At 40.6% G+C, this 23,311-nt stretch overlaps 1 protein-coding gene across 2 annotated transcripts; it reads left to right on the plus strand.

The window, feature by feature from the left end:
• The first annotated feature begins 3,706 nt into the window (after positions 1 to 3,706).
• On the plus strand, positions 3,707 to 7,800 carry LOC131218794 (tubulin alpha chain). 2 transcript variants are annotated; one of them, XM_058213598.1, is made up of 4 exons: positions 3,707 to 3,897; positions 6,229 to 6,463; positions 6,555 to 7,384; positions 7,470 to 7,800. In XM_058213598.1, the coding sequence occupies exons 1-4, from the start codon at positions 3,805 to 3,807 to the stop codon at positions 7,773 to 7,775; spliced, it is 1,464 nt and encodes a 487-aa protein (XP_058069581.1). In that variant the 5' UTR covers positions 3,707 to 3,804; the 3' UTR covers positions 7,776 to 7,800. The 2 variants fall into 2 exon arrangements, with proteins under 2 accessions (XP_058069581.1, XP_058069580.1); XM_058213597.1 differs by having other exon boundaries at positions 3,710 to 3,897; positions 6,555 to 7,800.
• The last annotated feature ends 15,511 nt before the right edge of the window (positions 7,801 to 23,311 follow it).

Consider the following 23,311-nt stretch of genomic DNA (forward strand, 5'->3'; position numbering starts at 1 on the left):
AAATACTATGGTTGGCCCTACGAATGTTTTAATGGTGATAATCATTGTCCCACTGCTATTTCTGGTGTGGTCCTCTTAAGATTTGTATATGAATAAATTTTGGTATCATGCTCTAAAATAATTTCACAAAATGGATGAATGGTGTGAATATAATAAATACATCATTTTGGGGCCCATGTAACTTTGATATCCTTTGAACCACTCATATGACTTAGAGCTCAAGAAGCGGTAGCTGTCGTCTTCGCACGACACATACCCCCACCAGCTAGATCATTGGTGTGCGATACACCAACCAATTCGCTTTCATGAATCGAGTTAGAGATGGATAGTCCTGTCAAAGGGCTTTGTGGGGCCTACCCTGATGTATATATTTTATCCACACCGTCCATTCATTTTTTTCATATCATTTTAGAAAATAACACAAAAACAAAACTAATCTAAGGCTTAAGTGGGCCACACTACAAGAAACATTGGAATTTGAGTGCCTACCATTGAAAACTTCTTATGGCCACGGAAAGTTCGGATCAAGCTGCTTTTTGTGTTGTCCCTTTATCTAGGTTTGTATGACCTTATGAAGATGTTATATGGCAAATAAGCTTCACGGTAGAACTTAGGAAGGTTTTAACGGTAGTCATTTCATTCCCACTACATTCTGTGGTGGGGTCGACTTGAGTTTTGGATGTGCCTATTTTTTGGATTATCGCTGCCTATCAGAATCTGTGCCCCAAGCTATGGTTGTTGATCCCCTAGAAAGTCAATCATTCTGGACTTGTTTAACCCCATAGTTCCTACTATTTACCAATTTACTAAGCCCTTTAATCCATAAGAAAGTGCCAAGTGATACCTTCATTCCCTCCACCAATCTTAAGCCGCCGCATCATCATTTATCCTTTATAATCCCTATAATTACCGAAAAAAATTGATCCCAAGGAACCAAGCAACTCTCACCAAGAGAAGGAGAGAGAGTGAGTGAGAGTGAAAGGGAGTACTTGAGTTCTCAAGCTCTTATCTTCTTCAATCTCCTCTAGCCTCCTCCAAACTTCTCTTTGCCCCTTTGTCCCACTTAGATCAACCATTTCAACCATGTTGCACCCAAACTTCCAAGTCATTTCAAGTGCAAGCCAAAGATCATGTCATCATCACTAGCATTTATACTCTGTTAATCGCATCATTACTTCCCTTCTCAATAACCCCACCCCCCCGATTCTCTATGCTGTCATAGAATGTATGCTCCGTGACTTGCCAAAACTCTAGATCTTATGATATCAAAAACTCATGGTAGCCTAATCTTCTTACATAACATTCTAGTATCATCACATCTCTTCTTAAATCACATTTCTAAACATTCTCTAGAAGTATGCTCTATGGCTTGTCGGACCATGATACATTAGAAATTATTTAATCTCATTTTAATACTTAGTATTCTATTATTTATCCCCTAAGATCATATTACTACACGAAGCTGCGACCGTACGCCCGTACAGGCAAAAAAAAAGAAGAAGGTGTCTAACAACTTTCCTCTCTGTAAATGAGGTCCCTTACTCGAAATCTATGTCACATATCATGAGTTCACTTAAAGTAAGAGAATCTTCGAATTTTTGGCTTTTACTGAATCTACAGGTTCTAACCGATTGCGGGATTTTGAGCTAATTGGCTAGTGGCGACTCCAAGTCTATTACATTATCAATCCAAATCAGCCCATACATATTAAAAAATAAAGACAAAAAACATGGGTGTTGATTTCCCGTGTTCACAGGCCCATGGTAAATGTTTATTTTCCATCCAACCTATTGACAAGGTCACACAGCCCTGAATGAAATGAAAAAACAAATATGCTTGATCCTAAACTTTTGTGGTCAATTACTACTATTTTATTTTATTTTCTCTCATGGTATGATCCGCTTAAGGTTTCGATCTACATAATTTTTTAGCTCATGCCCTAAAATAATATGAAAAAAAATGAATGGACAATGTGAATATAAAATACATACATAAAGGCAGCCCCCACTATAAGGGCTGCACCGTCTTAGGTGAGGTCGGGAGCCGATTAAGTGCTACCCTTATATGTGAGGCCCACTTTGATGATGTGTTGTATATTCATGCCGTCCATCCACTTATTGCTCATTTTATGACATGGTCGTAAAAATTAAACAAATCCAAATCTTAGATGGACAACACCATAAGGAAAGATTGGTGATTGACCAAATTACCATTGAAAACTTCCTAATGCACAGGTAATGTTTTCGTAGTGTTTATTTGTGATCCAACCGGTTGATAAGGCCAAAGAAACCACAGGATGAAGGGAAAATACAAATGATCTGTAACTTTTTGTAGGCGTATAAAAAGTTTTTAACGGTCATTCATCACTATTTTAAGTGGTGTGGTGCACCTGATATTTGGATTTTCTTTAGTTTTGTAACCATGTCTTAAAATGACCTAGAAAAACAAAGTATAGACATATAAAAATTCATCAAGGTAGCCCCACGCAGTAAGCGTAAAACCCTGTGAGTAGATTAGGTGAGACCCTGGATTCACCTAGGAGGGTGGGACCCATGACTATGGGTTATACTGATACATGTGACTACACATATCCTGTCCATCAGTATTGAAAGCTCATTTTTGGGCATGATCTGAAAATAAATTAGCTCCAACTTCCAGATGGACCATAGTACAGGAACGGTGATTTATCATTAATAACTTCCTGTGAGCCACAAAAGATTTGGATCAAGATGATATTTATGTGGTCTCTCCATCTCTGAATTTGTGACTTTATTAATACGTTAGATGGAAAATAAACATTCCAGTGGAATTCATGAAATTTTTAATGGTAGGGATTCAATCACAATATTTCCTATGGTGTGGGCCACCTAAATTTGAGTCAGCTTAGTTTTTAGAATCATGCCCTGAAATGAGCTTTGAAAATGGTTGGACGGTGTTGATTTAAGTCACATACATCACTATGAGCCCCAAAGTCAGGTTCCCACTCACCTCGGTGGATTCGGGTCTCACCTAAGCCGCTCCCATGTTACCCGGTGACGTCTAATCCGCTCACCTAATCCGCTCCTAATTAAGTTGGCCAACTAGGCAGTTTAGACTCCTTCCATGTGGACCCCATTTTCCAAGTGGAAGGGAAAGAGACCGTCCAACGAAAAGCTCTGTGGGCCCACCCATGATGTCCAAGACATTCCTTCAAAAATGAGGCAATCAAAGGCTCTCAAGTACGGCATACCACATGAAACAGTGGCGATGGGAATGCCACCATTGAAACCTTCTTCGGGCTTACTAAAGTTTTGAATCAGGCTGGTATCCATACTCTCCCTCCATTCTAGCAGGATTCACGTTTTGAACGGTTTAGATCTCATAAAACTTTACGGTTGGGCCCCAATAAGTTTTCGATATTGGCCGTCCGCCACCATATCAATAATGTTTCCTTTGGTACGACCCAATTGAAATTTTCAGCTACCAAATTTTCAAGATAATATACATAAATGAGGTTTTGAAGCCGATGAACGGAGTGGATGTCACATAAACATCACGGTGGGCCCTAAATCTCTTTGCTGCACGGGCTCCACACGACACTGTTGTAGAAAAATCCCGTCTTTCGCGTTCGCCCATCCCTAACCTTAGTTAACTAACCATGGTTAACAACCCCAGATCTTTCTTCTCCATCTCCCGCTCTGCGTACCCCTATAAAAGGGTAGCAAATCGGAGAAGGCCGAGAAGCTGAGCAGTCGAGGCGTCTTCACACACGCTCTCTCTCTCTCTCTCTCTCTCTCTCTCTCTCTGTTTATTCCACCTCCGAAAATGAGAGAGTGCATCTCGATCCACATCGGTCAGGCCGGTATCCAGGTCGGCAATGCCTGCTGGGAGCTGTACTGCCTCGAGCATGGTATCCAGGTCAGTGAGTTTTCCTCAGATCTGAGATATTTTTCATTTTTCTGCCCTTTTGTTTTGATTTTCCTTGATTTCTCTCCAGATATCGGTTTCGTATGTGATATATGGTGTAGATCTCTTGAAAAAATGATCGATCTCTTTATAGATCGCTAATAAAATGCTATATTCTCGACAGATCTAGGGTTCGTGTGTGATATATGGTGTAGATCTCTTGAAAAGAATGGTCGATATCTTCCTATAGATCGCTGATAAAATGCTCTATATCCTGCAATGGTTTTTCAGATGTAGGGTTTTGATGCGAAAGATTGCGTAGACCGCTTATAAAATGCTTGATATATTACGATTGTTAGTCAGATCTAGAGTTTTTTTAAGTGTTGGTTTCAGGTCCATCTTCAATGCATTGTTAGTGCTTTCATTCCCTTCTCATTTTGGCAGTTCTCTATGATTTTCTGCCATAACTAGGGTTTTCTCATGCATTGATGATAAAATGCTTGATTTTATGCCTTAGTTCATCAGATCTTTTGTTTTTATGAGTTCGTATGTCTTAATACTTATTTACATTTCTGTAGTTCGTTATAATTTTGCCAGATCCAGGGCTTTCCACGAGAATGCGTGAATTCTGATAAAATCTAGTTATTTGGTCCTAATTCTAGAGATTTTAGACTTTATATAGCTTTCATTTCATTTATGCTTCAGCAAGTGTGCTTGAGTTTTTGTCAGATCTAGGGTTTGTTTAGGACTTACCATAAGGGTCGGTCGGATCCTTGTAAATTGTTTAAGTTGTAAATGGTTTACGGCATGTCTGTTTGGCTTTAAGTTGTAAATGATTTACAGGTAAATCATTTGAAGTGTTTCGATAGCCTGTAAATGGTTTATATCCTGTAATTGCGTAATCACACTTGAGATAGTTTAGAGAAGTAATTCATTAAAAAAAACATTCAAATGTCATATGAGAGTGGATTTTGAAGTGGATCATTGGGTTAAGCCTATCTCAGTAAAGCTTAGCGGTGATCCTTGTAGAAAACCAAGCAGGAGGTGAGCCATAGAAGTGGGCCCACGAATTCAAATGCTCTTTATAAGGCCGTTGTGAGATTGAGAGTGAGTGAGAGCGATAGCAGTTGGATTTCTCATAGACAAAGGAGAGGGAAGTGCGTTTCTCCCTTTTAGCAATGCCTTGAAAAAAGCTGTTGGAGTTGTTAATGATTTGCTAGTGAATGAAATCTTCTCTTTTTTGCTAGTAAATGAGAAGAGGCAAAAGGTTGTAAATCATTTACAACCTGTGAATGATTTACAGGCAAAAAGGGCCATCCAAATGCAAATCATTTACAAATTGCCGCATTTACATACATCCAAATGACTGGGAAGATGTATGTAATTCACTGCAATTCCACTGTACCCGCACTATTGGTAAAATGACTGTTGAGCATTTTGTTGAAATTGCCAGCCAAAGTCTGGCTAGGAATAAAAGGACTGCTCCTAAAGAGGGTTGTTTGGAGCACAAAATCATGCAAATATCTTCAATCACATAAAAAGGGTGTTTTTTGGGGGGTGCTAAGAGAGCATCAATGGACTCATATGATGAGCAGATTGGATGTCTTCCACCCATTGTAGTGGGCTGAACACCTAATCTGGAAGGTTTTTAATTCTGGGTGTCCCATCCGAATTATTCCGTGTGGCCCGCTTGATAAATTAATCAGCTTGTGTTTTTCGAGGCCCTAGGAGAGCATAAAGGGACACACGTGACGGATGGGTTGGACCTTCCATATAGATCATGGTTGTCACCACAAACAGTGTGTATCAACCATCATTCTATGCTATGCATAGTGCTGGTGCAGGTATAATTCCTTTTCCTGTAATATGAAATGTGGGATTTTTGCCTGAAAATAAAAGGGTTGGTGATTACTTATAAAGTGGTTATAATGTTAAAATTTCATCGGTAAACTTGCACATCCAAACACTTCTCGCAAACACTTAACCTGTAAACCCTTTGCAACCAAAGGATTTTACAATCTGTGCTTGAAATTTACCCCTAACAGATTCCAGATGTGTACTTCTCCAACAAGCCAAACAACCCCTAGAGTATTTGAATCTTATTTACGAATTATCTGATTCTTTTAGTTTTATTAGTGTTTCGGCATTTATATTATTCATATCTTGAGTAGAGGAAACGTTTGTGGTTTTATTTTTGCATGTTCTGTATCATAACTTTGCCTCCATTCCTGTTCTATGTTGGCATTGATTGGATCTTGATTTTCTTTCATTGTTTTTTTTTTTTTTCAAATCTCTTTTTTCTATCTCATTTTCTTAGATCTCTGTATTTTTATATAATTGCAGCCTGATGGCCAAATGCCCAGTGACAAGACTGTTGGTGGAGGCGACGATGCTTTTAACACCTTTTTCAGTGAGACTGGAGCTGGAAAGCATGTCCCTCGTGCTGTGTTTGTAGATCTCGAGCCCACTGTCATCGACGAAGTGAGGACCGGAACTTACCGCCAGCTCTTCCACCCTGAACAGCTCATCAGTGGCAAAGAAGATGCTGCCAACAACTTCGCAAGAGGCCACTACACCAGTAATTCCTTTTCCTTTTCATTTATGGTTTTTCCCCCCCTCCAAGTTTGATTCTATCAAGACCTAACTTTCCTTTTCTGTATCTTTTGCAGTTGGCAAAGAGATTGTTGATCTCTGTTTGGATCGCATCCGCAAGCTTGCTGACAATTGCACTGGTCTCCAGGGCTTCCTTGTCTTCAATGCTGTTGGTGGAGGCACTGGTTCTGGTCTTGGGTCCCTCCTGCTCGAGCGGCTCTCTGTTGACTATGGCAAGAAATCAAAGCTTGGTTTCACTGTCTACCCTTCACCACAGGTCTCCACCTCTGTTGTTGAACCCTACAACAGTGTCCTTTCCACCCATTCTCTCCTGGAACACACAGATGTCGCTGTTCTTCTTGACAATGAGGCTATCTACGACATCTGCAGGCGTTCACTCGACATCGAACGCCCAACCTATACCAATCTCAACCGTCTCGTCTCTCAGGTGATATCGTCTTTGACTGCATCCCTGAGGTTCGACGGTGCCTTGAATGTTGATGTCACTGAGTTCCAGACAAACCTTGTCCCTTACCCCAGGATCCACTTCATGCTTTCGTCTTATGCTCCAGTTATCTCGGCTGAGAAGGCCTACCACGAGCAGCTCTCGGTGGCTGAAATCACCAACAGCGCCTTCGAGCCGTCATCCATGATGGCCAAGTGTGATCCTCGCCATGGCAAGTACATGGCTTGCTGCCTCATGTACCGTGGTGATGTTGTGCCCAAGGATGTGAATGCTGCTGTGGCAACCATCAAGACCAAGCGCACGATCCAGTTCGTCGATTGGTGCCCAACTGGCTTCAAGTGTGGCATCAACTATCAGCCACCCACTGTTGTCCCTGGCGGTGACCTGGCCAAGGTGCAGAGGGCTGTGTGCATGATCTCCAACTCTACCAGTGTTGCTGAAGTGTTCTCCCGCATTGACCATAAGTTTGATCTCATGTATGCCAAGCGTGCCTTTGTGCACTGGTATGTTGGCGAGGGGATGGAAGAGGGGGAGTTCTCAGAGGCCCGTGAGGATCTTGCTGCGCTTGAGAAGGATTATGAGGAGGTTGGTGCTGAGTCTGCAGAAGGTGAGGATGGTGATGAGGGAGAAGAGTATTGAGAGAGGAGAGAGCTCCATTGCATGCGTGCTGTGCTGCCTCTATTATTTGCCTGTGTTGGTGTTTGGTTTGTGTCTGCCATCCGTGGTGTGCCCTAGGTTTTCTTTAAGTACTGTTATTGTGTTTGAGAGTTTGTTTCGCTGTTTGGGATGTGGAGACTCTTTGTTGCTGATGGTACTGCTTCCAATATGGTAATATGAATTTGTGGGTGTTATTCTCTCTGAGATGGTGCTGTCTGATGTTATTTTCTGTGACTTGTGCTGTTTTGATTCTTAAATCTGCAGGTAAATGTTGTTATACTTTTCCTTTTTTTCCTTCCTTTTGAGAGGAACTGGTTTTTAGTAGTGTTGACATGTCTTGGGGGAAGCGGCTATTTCTCCCACTTCAAATCCTCTTGTGCTGCCTGATCAACAAAAGACTCGAATCCCCCTAAAGATTGGCCTTCGAATGGCGAACTGCATCTGCATTCTCTTGTTTGCCTTGCACTTCTAAGGTTTTGAATTTTTTACGAGCCGGGAAGCTCCATGTTGCGTGTATAATCTGCACTCTATCCGAACCAGTTTCAGTTTGATCACATGGTGTCGAGTTGTGTGGGCTCCATCCTGATGTGTGTATGAACCCCACTCCATGCACCAGTTAAACCCCCTACCGAACTTAACAAAAACCGTCCATTAGTAAAACTACCTCGTTTGCCATACAAATTCAAAAATAAAAAATAAAAAATCACTAAACTTCATAATGCAGGTGGGCAACAGCACCGTGGAGAACAATGTAGAAAGGAGGATTCTAGCAAATTCCCTAGCAAAATTTTCCTTCGACTCTCCCGCAATTAGGACTATTTCTCTGACTATAAATTTTATTTTTTTAATTCCAATTTTAGAGGCCTCTCTTACTTTTTGTTTTTGGTTTTTTTTTTTAATTTTTTTTTATTATTATTATTATTTTTTTTAATCAAATTTAGCCTCCATTCTGTAATGCTTGGAAATGGAAATAGTGTTTTTTGAAAAACTATTTTTAATACAACTTTTATAGAAATTAAGGATCTTTAGGCAATCACAAACGTGTGCTTTATTAATACGTGGCATATGTGAAATGCTTTAAAATGGAGTGGCACATGTGGCATGCCTGGTATATGTGGGTGCTTGGTGTTGAATGATACCACATGAAACATGTGCATTGCTTGAAGTTGTATGTTGCGTATGTCAGCACAAGCCATGCGTTGGTGCATTGGACATTTGGGCGCAAAGCTAAATGGCCACATTGGAACTGTTGTGGCATATTTGGAATGATTGAATATTAGGAACGATTGAAGATGAACGATGCCACGTGGTAAATTAGTGTATGTGGAGTGCTTTGCACATGTGGGGATAAGAGAAACCGAATTGCGGTGCCTGTGGGATATTATTACACGTGGGGTGTAAGAGAATATGAATGTTACCACATGCGGCCTATTAGCATATGGAATGCAAGAGAAGATGAATGTTGTCAGGTGTAGCACATCAGCATATGTGGGGGACACGAGAAGATAGATAATAGTATAGCATGTGGCACATTAGGACATGTTGCATAGCAACATATGTTTGGTATGATCCAAGAGGTACAATCACTCATTCGGCAGAATGACACATATGACACATGTGAGATGATTGAAAATGAACGGGGCACATATGGGCCTAACGATTTAGAAATTCATTTTACTTGCATCAAGTTAAAATACCTTTATTAAGAGTGGGGGTACGAAAATAAATTTCTTTATTTTTCAATAATGATTGAAAGTAAAAAAGTAGTGTCTTTCATAAATTCCCACGTCTCTTTATATCCCTTTTCTATCCTTGCATCAAAACGCTAGCTTGCCTTTCCTAGTTAATCTGAGACTTACTTTCTCTAAAGTGGGAGGAAAGGAGTTGATATGCACAAAATCCACTCTATCCGTCCGGTACATCTTCCCTTCTTCTTCTTTTTGCCTTTAATCCCAAATGTCAGGTTGATTAAACACTCAGTTAGGCCACCCCCGTAAAGTTGTCAAAACGTTTGAATTCACATGGTATAACGCACATGAGCGTCCAAATATTGTGAATTTCGGATTCTTCTTTTATCAAGATGAGGCATATCAGGTGAATGGATTGGATGACATATAAATACCATGGTTGGCTCTACATAAAACTAACGGTAGGCATGCCATTGATGTAAGTGCTATGATCTATACCAAGCACCCGGCATTGTCAAATTTTGTAGTGACAAACCATCTTGGTAAGATGAACTTCTTCAAGAGATGGAAAGTTCACCTTCAAGTCCTACATTAATTTCAAGTGTTACATCTACGTCATGTTCAAGCTTACATTCTTGTTCAAATTCAAGAACTACTTCAAGTTCAAGTGATAGAGCAAGTGCAAATACTACTTCGAATGCAAGATCAAAGTCCAAGTGGTATCAGATGGCTCATATTGTTGGATTTATTTCCTGAGTTTGTCGATCCAGAGCTTTCAGGATGTCAAATTTTGATAGCCTATCTATTACTAGGCCACCACCGTTTGATGGCTCCAACTATGCTTATTGTAAAGCCAGGATGAGGATATTTCTGAAACCCATTGATGAAAGCATGTGGCAATCCACAGTGACTAGATGAAAATCACCAGTGTCTGATGTTCTAGGCAGTGATGGAACCAAGTCCATTAAAGAAACACCTTTTTATTTATGGATTACTCCTCAGAAAAATGAAAGCAATGCAAATGCTAAGGCTTTAAATGCAATCATTTGTGCACTATCACCTAATGAATTCAAAAGAATCATTTCTTGTGATACTGCTAAGCAAGCCTGAGACATTCTTGAAATGACACACGAGGGTACATCTATTGTAAAAAAGTCTTAAGTTCAGATCCTTACCACTAGATTTGAGGAAATTCGTATGGAAGAAAATGAGACATTTATGGACTTCTATACGAAACTAAATGACATAGTGAACTCTATGTGGGGTCTTGGAGATAACATCCCAGAAACTAAAGTCTGTGCAAACATTCTGCGATCACTTCCTGAGAGATTCAACTCCAAGATTACTGCCATTCAGGAACTTAGAGACACGGATAACATGAAGGTTGAGGAACTAGTTGGTTCTCTTCAAACATACGAGTTAAATTTCAAAGCTCCAAAAGTCTATAACTCTTAAATCATCCAAATTTACTTCACATAATAGTAATGTTAATTCCGATTTGAAAACTCAAAGGATGATATGGATTTACTTGCGAAAAAGTTTTAAAAAATTTTCAAAAGTAAAAAGAGAGTTGATTTTCAAAACCCCTCTGAGAAGAAAAATGGTAAATCTAAAACATGGAAATCTCTAAAAGATAGACAATTGTTCACTCCCCAAGTATAGGGTTGTGATGTAGTAATAAACTCGGTAAGACCGAGGTCGAATCCACAGGGACTGATACCTGTACGTTATCTGAAACCAAGTAGAATTAGAACTAGACTAAGATGTGATTTAAACCAAATAGAGTTTAAGGAATAATTGTGGAATAATTATCTAAAACTTTAAGGAATTCAGAGGAAGAAACTAGGGATTCAGAGGATCCACTTGTAGAGATCAGGGAGAAATTATGCCTGCTTCAGAAATCATGGAATTTAACTAGACTTCCTTAGATATAGTTTTCAAAAGGTGAAAGGTATATGAATTAGAATGGATTCCATCACCAAGCCATGCCCAGGAGACAAAGTAAACAACAGAATTAAACTAATTACCAACCAACCAACAATGTATGAGGATCAGGAAGGGTACTGTCATCCTACCATGCCCATGGGACAATGATGAACAACAGGGGTTCCTGACTTCATAAACATAAAAAGGAAAAAGAAATACTCAAAGTCGTTGCAAACCCATTGTAATTTCAGTCACAACAGACCATAAAAGACTAAGAAAAATATTCCTTTAATAATCAACTATATCAAATTCAGTTTATGAATTAAAGGCACACAGTAAAATCTCCCATCTCGCTACAGGCTTCACCTCTTAGCCCTAGCTAAGAGGTTTAGCCACACATGAATGGGCTAAATTCAAATGTCAAAAACAAAAGAAGGAGAAAAGAAAAAGACAAGAAAAATCAGGTCCAGGTCCAGCCCAAGCGATGCTGCTCACGTCCCAACTTCTCTTTTTCCCTTTCTCTCTCCGTTCCCTTTTCTTCCCACGGCTGCCTCTGCCCACTGTCTTATTGCTCTCTCTCCAAAACCGAGCACACCCACTGTCTTGCTGCACTCTCCCCACGGCTCAGCAGCCCTGCTCCAGTGCTCCCCCTTTTGCTTTCGTTTTCTTTTACTTTTATAGATAGGGCCAACCTGCGTGTAGCGGCGGTGGATAATACGCACAACAGCGTGCGTATCACGTTTGAGAACCACCTGCGAAGCGTTTCACAAAAATTTGCTCCCGCCCAAAAGTTGGTCCCGTTACTGATTTAACCCTGCATATGGTTGCATGTCTAGGATCAAGACCTCCTGAGTTAGCATTCAGACAGTTCGGATCAGAAATCCGATCACCATATGGGCCGTACAACGCCCCACGACGTCCAGATGCACATCCGTGCGTAATACATGCGTAAGGCCTTCTCTGCGTAACTGGTGGGGCCCAAATCCCCTATCGTTTGATGAATCCACGCTATCCATAAGATTCGTGACAAAATTTTGGTAAGAGGGATGGATTTTGGATCAGATTCGGCGTGACCCACGGAAGAAATCAGCTGTACAGTTAGTTTTTGGTCCTCGAGCCATGTATAAAGTTTCGAGCTAAACAGATGATGGAAACCCAGTGATCTTGCATTCTGGCTGACTTTCAGGCCGCTTAGCTTCAGTTTCTCAATTTTCGCGGATCTCTGGCATGTAATTCCGTCGATCTTGGTCCCCTGAAGTCCGTCCCTTGCCTTGGTGCATTCTAAACGTTAAATCCATGCTTTTAGCATCCCGATCCAGTCTCAGCTCGCAATTCCACCTTGCAACACAAACATGATTAAAATGGGCTATTCAACGGTACCATGTTCATAAATCCAGGCAATAACTGGGTCTGATATGCAATATTTGACCCTCAACAACAATATTTCAACTGCCATGAATACGGACATTTGACAAATAAGTGTCCAAAGAGGGACAAGCCAAAGCGAAAAGGCATGTTAGCCACATGAGATAAATCATCCAGCTCTGAAGCTTCTTCTGAGTCGGATGAATCAGAACCCGAAACTTCAAATGAAGTCAATGCTTTAATGACTCTAGCCAGAGTCATTTCCACAGAAAGTTGCGATTCAACCGAATATGATAATCTAAGGAGTGACCATGAGAATGATAATGAAGATGATCTTCAAGATGCATATAATGCCCTATACAGGGAGAGTTGTAAGATTGCTATCAAATTTAAACTTCAAAAAGAGAAATTTCTGAAATTAAAAGAGGATTTTGAAAATACGGTTTTAGAAAAATCTCATATATCTGATTGTTTTGAAAAAACTAAATGTGATTTGAATTTCAAAACATCTGAATTGGAAAAATTAAGAACTGAGAATGAGAAATTAAAAAATGAAGTGTCTTCCCTGTTGAGTTCAAAGGATACATGGAGGTATGCCTAGGGAGACCCTAAACTTGAAAAGTTATTAACCGCATCGAGAACATGTGAAGATAAATCGGGTCTGGGCTATGATAAATACATGCCTCTGAAAAATTAGAGTATAGCTCCTACATTTGTCAAAGGAGAATCCTCTAACTCAAAAGGAAATGACTTGAAATTTAATAACCAAAACAACTCTAGAAAAGTAAAGACTTTTCAAGCACCTAAAGTCAATTCTTATAATGTCAGCCTTAGAAAACAAAATTATAATCCTTTAGCTAAAAAAATTGTGGATTTACTCAAGAAGCTCCTCAAATCTAACTCTAATGTGAGAATTAATAATAATTATAAGCAAAGAAAAACCAACAGTGTCCAAAACCCAAAACTACTATGAAATGGGTTCCTAAGGTTACTTGTTTGGTTGCCCACACCGCCTTCAAGGCTTTGAGTCAATCAAAGTGGTACCTAGACAGTGGTTGCTCAAGGCACATGACAGGTGACAGAGATTTGTTCACCAATTACAAAGATATATGACTGATAGATCAGTCACTTTTGGGTGATGGAAGCAACTGCAAAATAATTGACCAAGGTACGGTTCATATCTCTAACCTCCGTCCTTTTGAAAATGTTTTATTCGTAAAAGGGCTTAAGCACAATCTTTTGATTATTTATCAAATCTGCGATAATAAGCATATTGTAAAATTCACTAATCAAGGATGCGAGATCTCAAATGAGAAAGGTTGTGTGATATTAAATGGCCGTAGGACGTCTGAGAATTGTTATATCGTAAGTGAATCTTACTCATCCAAAGTATCTTATTAAGTGAATCTTACTCATCCAAAGTATCTTATTACATGGTCCAAACTAATGATAGCAAATTATGGCACAAGCACCTTGGACATGTAAATTACCGAAATTTATATAAATTGAGCAAAGCCGATCTTATTAGAGGCTACCCAAATTAAAGAAAATGCATAAAATATGTGGCGAATGTCAAATTGGTAAACAAACAAGGAGTAGTCACAAAAAGGTGAACTCTACTGCCACATCCAAACCCCTTGAACTTCTCCACATGGATCTTGTTGGACCAACCAGAACAGAGAATAGAGGTGGTAAGAAGTATCTATTGATAATTGTAGATGACTTTACTAGATTTACTTGAGTTACATTCATGAGAGAAAAATCTGAAATTCTTGATGAAGTCAAAAGAATACTTAAAGCGTATTCAGACTGAAAAAGAAATGAATGTAGTTAAGATTTGAAGTGATCATGGATCGGAATTCGAAAATAGCAATTTTGAGAAGTTCTGTAGCGATCATAGAATATCGCACAAGTTTTTTGCTCCTAAGATGCCTCAACAAAATGGGGTTGTTGAAAGGAAGAACAAAGTGCTACAAGAGATGACCAAGGTAATGTTAAATAGCATGAAGTTACCTAAGAACTTATGGGCCGAAGATGTTAATACCACATGTTATAAACCATGTTTACGTTAGAAAATCAAAAGATAAAACAGCTTATGAACTGTGGTTTAATAAGAAACCTACTGTTAAATACTTTCGAATTTTTGGAAGTAAGTGTTATATTTTACGAGATCGAAAAAATTTAGGGAAGTTCGACACTAAGAGCGAAGAAGGAATTTTTCTAGGTTATGCTTTGAATAATCGAGCATACCGTGTTCTTAATAAGAGAACTGGTGTCATTCAAGAGTCAATAAATGTTGTGATTGATGATCATCTGAACACACCAATATCTAGTTCAGAAGATGATGAAATCACTATATTTGATAAACCTGACTCCTCATCTTATCAAATCAACACTGAACTAAGATCAGTTAAAGATCATCCTAATGATCAAATCTTAAGTAACCCTCTCACTGGTGTACGTACTCAAAAACAACTTGAAAACATATGTAATTATGTGTGTTTTACTTCCCAAATTGAACCAGCCAACGCGAAAGAGGCACTCACTAATGAAAATTGGATAGTTGCCATGCAAGATGAACTGAATCAATTTGTCAGGAATGACGTGTGGTATTTGGTTCCAAGACCAACTGATAAACATATAATTGGAACCAAGTGAATTTTTAAAAATAAATTTGATGAGTTAGAAAATATAATAAGAAACAAGGTTAGACTAGTTGTACAGGGGTACACTCAAATAGAAGTAGTCGATTACGATGAAACCTTTGCCCCAGTTGCTCATCTTGAATCTATCAGATTGTTCTTATCCATTGCATGTTTCAAAAAGTTTAAGATCCATCAAATAGATGTCAAAAGTACATTTCTAAATGGTGATTTACATGAAGAGGTTTATGTTGAACAACCTAAGGGTTTTGAGGACCCTAAACACTCTAATCATGTGTATCATCTTAAAAAGGTACTTTATTATTTGAAACAAGCTCTCAGAGTATGGTATGAGAAATTGACTAAGTTCTTACTAAGTCATAAATTTGTTATGGGGAGTGTTGATAAAACTCTTTTTGTTAAAAAATTCAATGAACACATACTAATAGTACATATCTATGTTGGTGATATTATCTATGGTTCTACTTGCTCTAACCTGTCCATTGAGTTTGCAGAATTGATGAAATCCAAGTTCAAAATGAGTATGGTGGGAGAATTGAACTACTTTCTTGATTTACAGGTTAAACAACTAGAAGACGGTATTTTCATTTCTCAAACCAAGTATGCTTTAAACTTTGTTAAGAAATTTGGAATTGAGAGTGGTAAGAAATTCGTTACTCATATGAGTACGACTCTTAAACTCTCTAAATATGCAACAGGTAAAAGTGTAGATCCTCGGTTATATCGTAGTATTATTGGTAGTTTATTATACTTAACTGCGAGCTGACCTAATATAACATTCAATGTAGGTATCTATGCTAGATATCAATCAGACCCTAAGGAGTAAGGAGTCTCATCTAATTATTGTCAAGCGAATTATTAGATATGTCGCAAGTATGGCCAATTTGGGCCTCTGGTATCCTCACGATACTAATGTTCAATTAGCGGGATATACAGATGCTAACTGGGCTCGGAACATAGATGAAAGAAAATCTACCAGTAGTGGATGTTTCTATGTTGGGAATCGTTTAGTTTCCTGGTACAGTAAGAAACAGAGTTCTGTATCATTATCCACAGTTGAGGTTGAATATATTACAGCTGGAAATGCATGTACCCAACTTGTGTAGATGAAAAGAATGCTCAATGATTACGGTATTACACAAGATACAATGATTTGTATTGCAATAATTCTAGCGCAATTAATATTTCTAAAAATCCCATCCAGCATTCCCGTACCAAACATATTGACATTCGGTATCATTATATTTAGAAATTAGTAGAAGAGAAAATCATTTCATTGGAATATGTGCAAGCAAAAAATCAGCTTGCAGACATATTTACTAAACCACTTGATAGAACTAGATTTTCTAAGTTTAAAATGGATATTAGTATGTGCAATTCAAACTGAATTTATCATGTTTGCATGCTTTATTTTTTGTATATTTTTATGCAAATAATTTTAAATAAAAATTAAATAAAATGTGCATTTTTAGTGTTTGCACGACCAGTCGAGAACATACTTAACTAATTGTGGCTCGATGGGTCGAGCATGTACTCGACCAGTCGTGGCGCGCGGTTAGAGGCCCTTCATGAGTGAGAAAATCACATTTTTCACCATTTTTCTATTCTTCCTCACTTGCCCCTTCTCCGACCCATCGAACCCACCTTCGTTTAGTGCTTGGTAAGTGCTTCATTTTCAATTTCTTTTCATATTTGGGTTCTTTGATTCTTCCATTGCATGATTCTTGAGTTCATTTCATCTTTCCTAGTGATTTCTAGGGTGTATTTGTTATAAAAAAAAAATCTGTTGGGTTTGAGACCCTTTTCTTCCTTTATTGCATTTCTTTATTTGATTGTTGAAATGGAAGGTAGAACTAAGAATAAATCTACTAGACCTTCTTCTTCTCGAACCAATCCGATTCGGGTGCGTACCCTTCGCCCATCCAAAGAAGACCCCGAATACGTGTGGGATCTTCATCATCGCAATATCATTGTTGAGCGGACGGTAAATGCCAATCATCTTGCTCAATTTCAGATTGTTCCCCTCCTTGTCACTGTAGGATGGGAAAACATATTGAATTGGGGCGGACCGGCATACCGCTCCATTGCATAAGGGATGTACGCATGTATTGGCAATGTATCCCTTGATGATTTGACTTTCACAGGTATTTTTAGAGAAGGTACATTCAAAGTCAATCGTTACTTGATTTCGGGATTATTTGATGTGAATGTAAAGGACGATGGCATTCCAATTCCAACCCTAGCCGAAAGGATAACTAAGTCGGAAAAACATTCTTTAACCCGTACATTGTGTAACGTGAACTCGGAATGGAATGCGGGAAATGTGCTCCGAGCCAACCAAATGTTGCCCAAATACAGAGTTTTGCATCGCATTTTTATTTCTAATGTCTATCCCGATCTGGAAACAAAGCTGAGTTGACATCATTTATGGTTCGTATATTCACTCCGTCGTGACTGGTGTCACACCCCAAACCCGGAAATCAGATTCACAGAAATCCCGATCGTCGAATCCGATGCCGACAGCTTCCGTAGTACCCCATTCTCGGCTCGCAGTGCTCATATGCCAGGTTTCGATCTTGGGATCCGACAAGGAGGATTTTTTCAACGTACATTTATCTCGTAAGAAGGATAACCACAAGTTTACCCAAATCACAAAAGCAACATCATCATCATATATCCACTAATATAAACTTTGAATAAAATACTGAAAGGGAACTACATATGTCAAAATAAAATCAAAGCTCCAGAAGACAGCTGCACGCTCCATGCTCAACGCCGCTGCTGCAACCTAACATTACTTGCACGCATCTATCGTGCATAAGCTTATAGAAGCTTAGAGGGTGGTGTAAGTGTGTGCACAAGGTACGTGTCAAGTATTCAATATAATGTCATAATCATATACTGTCAAAAATACTGGTAAGATCATGAATCATACGATATCAGAGTAAGCGAAAATACTGACAAGTTCATGAGTCAATCAATATCAGAATACGCAATACAGGTCAGCTATGCAAATAAGGAGTCATAAAGAGCTAAATATCAGATGTCGAGGATGCAATGCAATATACAATCCCTGATGAGTTCATGAATAGTGTCAGTTGTACCTAGACCATATAAATACAGGAACACAGTAACACAAAATGTTATATGCCGCGGATGTAATGCAATTGCAGTGTGAATGGAATGACCATGCTGGAGTGTGAAGTCAGGATGATAATATAGAGTATCGCAGGCTATGGGGTCCATCACAAGGGACTTCTAGCCATACCAGTTTCATACCAAATTTGGATAGTCAGACTCAATGTGGTAAACTCCTTATCTCAGGTTAGTCGATTGCGAAGGTACATGTAACAAATAGTTGCACACCACCAGCCCGAGTGGATAGTGAATGAATAAATGAATGAGTATACAACTCCTGCTCCACAAATCAGTACTGTACATCTCTGGGATCATCACCGGGGTCTAGTACACTCTACACCAGCTTGCCGCCCCATCAAGCGCACAACTGGGTAAGTGGAAAAGACCTCACTATCCGCCTGACCAGTAGTCAGCTAATATCTACCCGGCATGTCAATAGCAAACCCATTCGCGAACTAGTCAAACTCAGCCTAGCATTGCCTACTCCCTCATGTGGGTAAGGCCACACCTCCTCCCAACCGACTACGATATAGTGGGAGACGCAGCCTACAGGTATACGGCCCTCATGCGCTCATATATATCTACTCGGTCTAGACGTTGGGGCGTCCTCTGGTACTAAGAGGGTTTGGAGATTTTCACCCACAATCATATATGGCAGCCCGATGTTAATAACATATTTTTGATGTCCCATCTGGCCATCGATGATATGACTGTGGAGGCTACGGCCCTGATATCGCTAGGGCGTACAGTAATCACAGCACACAATGCAAAATGCATGAGTCATGCAGTCCAATCATGCATCAATCCTGCGCATACAATGCACTCATATGGGATAACTCCACCTATCAGGGAGTCCCATAAACCACCGGCACTATGGCATATGCAATGATCAATCATATCTCATAACAAACATGCAGATGATGCGTATGGGCATGTATCACGATGCTATGTTGTCACATACTCATAATCGGTATCAATAACCAGCATCGACAATCGACCTCGATAATATGGACATTTAACCAACATTGCCCCCAAGGAATGGCCCACATAGAGCCTAACATATAATGGACTCATGGCCTCACATAAGGGCCAAATATACAACACCATGGGCCTCACTCAAGAGCTTAATATACATCACGATGGGCCTTTCACATGGACCTAACATACATCACAATGGGCTCCATCGCCTGGCCCTCAAATGCATCACAATGGACCTTATCACATAGGCTTCATATATATCACATTAGGCTTTAAACACGGGCTAAATACACATCACAATGGGCCTCAAATACGGGCCGCATATGCATTTTATTGGGCCTCGACAATCGAAACCAGAATCGATAATCGGAATCGGCCTCGATAATCGAAATCAAAATCGGCCTCAACAATCAGCCTCGACAATCAGAGTCAGAATCGGTAATCGGAATCGACCTCGACAATCGAAATCGATGAGAATGGACCTAACAAGGCCTAAAGGAAGGTTACAATGTACACATCCAACCATCATTGCCCATCAATGTGGACATTCAACCAATATCGCTCCCAAGTAGTGGCCCACAAAGAGCTAAACATAAAGTGGGCCCCTGGCCTCACACAAAGGCCTAATATACATCGCAATGGGCCTCATATACATCACATTCGGCCCACACAAAGGCCTGACATACGTTTCATTGGGCCCACTCATGGTCCTTATATACATTACATTGGGCCTCAACCCATGGGCCTCAAATACATCAAATGGGCCGCACCAATGTGGGCCTAATACATATCACAATGGGCCTTCCTATAGGCCACGAATACATCACAATGGGCCTTGCCCATAGGCCTCAAATACATAACAATGGGCCTTACCCATGGGCCTCGAATACATCACAATGGGCCTTGCCCATAGGCCTTGTCCATGGCCTTGAATACATCACAATGGGCCTCATGGATGGGCTGCACCAATGGGCCTCAAGTGGGCTTGGGCCACACCAAAAATTATTTCAATAGTTGTAGATGTAACATGTGTATCACTGTACACTATTATTCCATGGGGCACATGGCCCACTAACGATGATCAGCACTGTCCAAACATTGTCCAGGTAAATCAGCACCATCCAAACATTGTCTATGTAAATCAACACCATCCAAACATTGTCTATGTAAATCAACACCATCCAAACATTGTCCAGCACCGTCCAGCACAATCTGGACGGTGTGGATGAAATAAATACATCATGGGGTCCCATGCTGGTGAAACAGATGGACGGGTAGGAGAAATGCATGCATCACGGTGGACCCTTGAGATGGACGGTTTGGATATAACAATACCTCATGATGGAGGCCCAAGGACACAGCTGACGTCAATACAGTCAACTATATATAGTTGTGGGCGGTACACTATTCAATCCATTTCCACGCAAGTGGGTCCCACTGGACGGGTGTGGACAATATCCTTACATCATGGTGGGGTCCCCATAGCACATTGAAACTACGGGAACAAAAACATCCACCGTTAAGCTCACATGGTGTGGCCCACTTAGAATATATATATATATATAAACATATACGCTTGGTGGGTCCCACGTGGATGTGGCCTGCCAAGATATTGTATATATATTAATATTATATTATGTATATTTATTTATTTTATTATTATTATTATTTTATTTTTTTGTAAAATCACTCAGCATCCAGGCCCATGGCCTCTCAATCTGGACAGACGGTGTGGATTCAACATGTCCACCACGCTAGCCCACATAGCACCGTCCTGATCAATGGACGGTGTAGGTACTTCACACATCAAGGTGGGTCCCATCCCACACGTGCAGCACATGTGGGGTGGGCCCCACATGTCTGCCAAAATGGTTGGAAGGTAAGGACATAAAACACATACATTAAAGTGGTGGGATCCCACAAAGCTTGGTGACGCCACCTACACCAGCAATGTCCAGCTGCAGGATTGCTGGGCTGCTGACCCAGCGTCTGGCAGATGGATGGGTGGATGTACACGTACATCGAGGTGGGTCCACACAATGGACGGTGTAGATGAAATCCATACATCATGGTGTGGCCCACCGTCCAACTACCTGGACGGTGTCGATGTTGCACATGCATCATAGTGGGGTCCACCGTCCCAGCCAGACGGCTGGATGAAACACATAAATCAAGTGGGCCACATAATTAACACAAAGGAAAAAGGGAGGGAGGGAGGGAGAGAGAGAAAGAGAGAAAGACGGTCGTGAGAGGGGAGGGACCCCGTCACTATGGGCCCTCCCTATACATTACATACATCAAGATGGGTCCCACCATATGTGGACCCTTAAATCATCAAAATCACACAAATCAAACCTTAGAAGAAGACCCACCTTTGATCATGGACTTCTCCTTCCATCAACGCATTGTAGAGCTCCAATGGATAAGATTCAACGGTCGAGATTGGGGTGAGATTAGATGGTAGGAAGGTGGGCCACACCTAACTCTCTCATGGAGCTTGGACGTCCACCCTTGGGAGTTGAAGAGTGAAGTTAAAAATAAGAGAGAGAGAGAGAAGTGATGGATGGATGGAGTGGGTGTTGTAAGAAACGAAAATGGAAAGTATGGGTTAGTTTGAATTTGGTGTAAAGGTGGAATGGGTGGGGAGAGAGAGTGTTGACTTGGGAAAAAGAAGGAATGGGTGCATATACTTGGGATAGGGTAAGGTGGCATTGGGGTATGGAGGGTGTACTTGACTTAATTGATGTGAAGGGTCATAGAGATTCTCTCAGAATTTGTAGCGTGCGGTGTTTCTTTGGAATGAACACGGGCCCATATCTCTTGGCCCGGGTATCGCCTCGATGCGCTAGACATGACATCGGAACCGCGGCGACGGCGCGGTCGCAAGGATACAAGTTTCGAGTCGAGCTGACTCTTATATACGGGACACGACTCATGATCGCGTGCAAATGCCAATAACAGATCGCGGGTCGCCGAAATTCGATCGCGGAGGCGTACGAAATAGTACGGGCTAGGATACGGGTCTCACAACCGGTATGCCTATTTGTCTTCCATCGTTGATCTGCTACTTTATAATTCAATTTTGTCTTCATCCGGGTCATAGCTAGGGGTGCACATAGGTTGGTTTGGTCCGATTCTGGGGTGAAACCAGAACCGAACCGTTCTTAACGGTTCTACCATTTTTGGAACTGGAACCGAACTGTTGGCACCCTGTAACCGAATCGGAACCGGACTGTGAAAAATGATTCGATTCTGGATCGGTTCCACGGTTTTGGGCATCTGTACAGAGGAGGTGATTTGCTACAAGCCTGCAACAGACTATATTATCACAGAAGCAGAATGGGAGGGCGAGAGAGAGAGAGAGATACAAATAGACAATGATCTGAACCATTCATTTGCGTGGCCTAGCCACAGTAAGAAAAAAAACCTAATGGGCGGATGATCTCAACCATCTAATCAGCAGCACTGCACAAATAAATAAATAAATAAACACCATTGGGACAGAAATTTCTCACAGTGGAGCCAATGAGACGAACCGTTCAGATCGTTCCCCATTCTAACTCATGCCATATTTTATATCACAGCCATTACAATCCCGAGATAGAAATTTCTACCAACAGATCTAAAATAGCAAATTCAAATTCCACTCCGATAGATCCATCGAATACCACACTTCTAGTAAACAAAATTAAAATAAAAAACATAGATTAATAAATTTCTCTCATTTTCACCCAGAAAACGGGACAGACAGACGGATGGAGAGAGAGAGAGAGAGAGAAATACATAGAGGAAGGGCAACGCACGGTGATTGGGCAGGGGCGTGTGCGGAGTCGGCGTCGGCGAGAGAGAGGGCAGGGGCGCAATCGGCGTCTTGGCGAGAGAGACTCTTCTCTGAGAGAGAACAGGCAGGGGCGCAGTCGACGAGAGAGAGGGCAGGCAGGGGCGGCAGCGAG

This window comes from Magnolia sinica, chromosome 11 (assembly GCF_029962835.1).
Source record: "Magnolia sinica isolate HGM2019 chromosome 11, MsV1, whole genome shotgun sequence".
Taxonomy (NCBI): domain Eukaryota; kingdom Viridiplantae; phylum Streptophyta; class Magnoliopsida; order Magnoliales; family Magnoliaceae; genus Magnolia; species Magnolia sinica.

What these genes read in the sequence shown, in the direction of transcription:
- LOC131218794 (XM_058213598.1), top strand. Translation starts at nt 3,805, where the DNA reads ATGAGAGAGTGCATCTCGATCCACATCGGTCAGGCCGGTATCCAGGTC. An exon ending in CGCAAGAGGCCACTACACCA is followed by an intron (nt 6,464 to 6,554) that starts GTAATTCCTTTT and finishes TATCTTTTGCAG; the next exon opens with TTGGCAAAGAGATTGTTGAT. An exon ending in ACTCTACCAGTGTTGCTGAA is followed by an intron (nt 7,385 to 7,469) that starts GTGTTCTCCCGC and finishes AGGGGATGGAAG; the next exon opens with AGGGGGAGTTCTCAGAGGCC.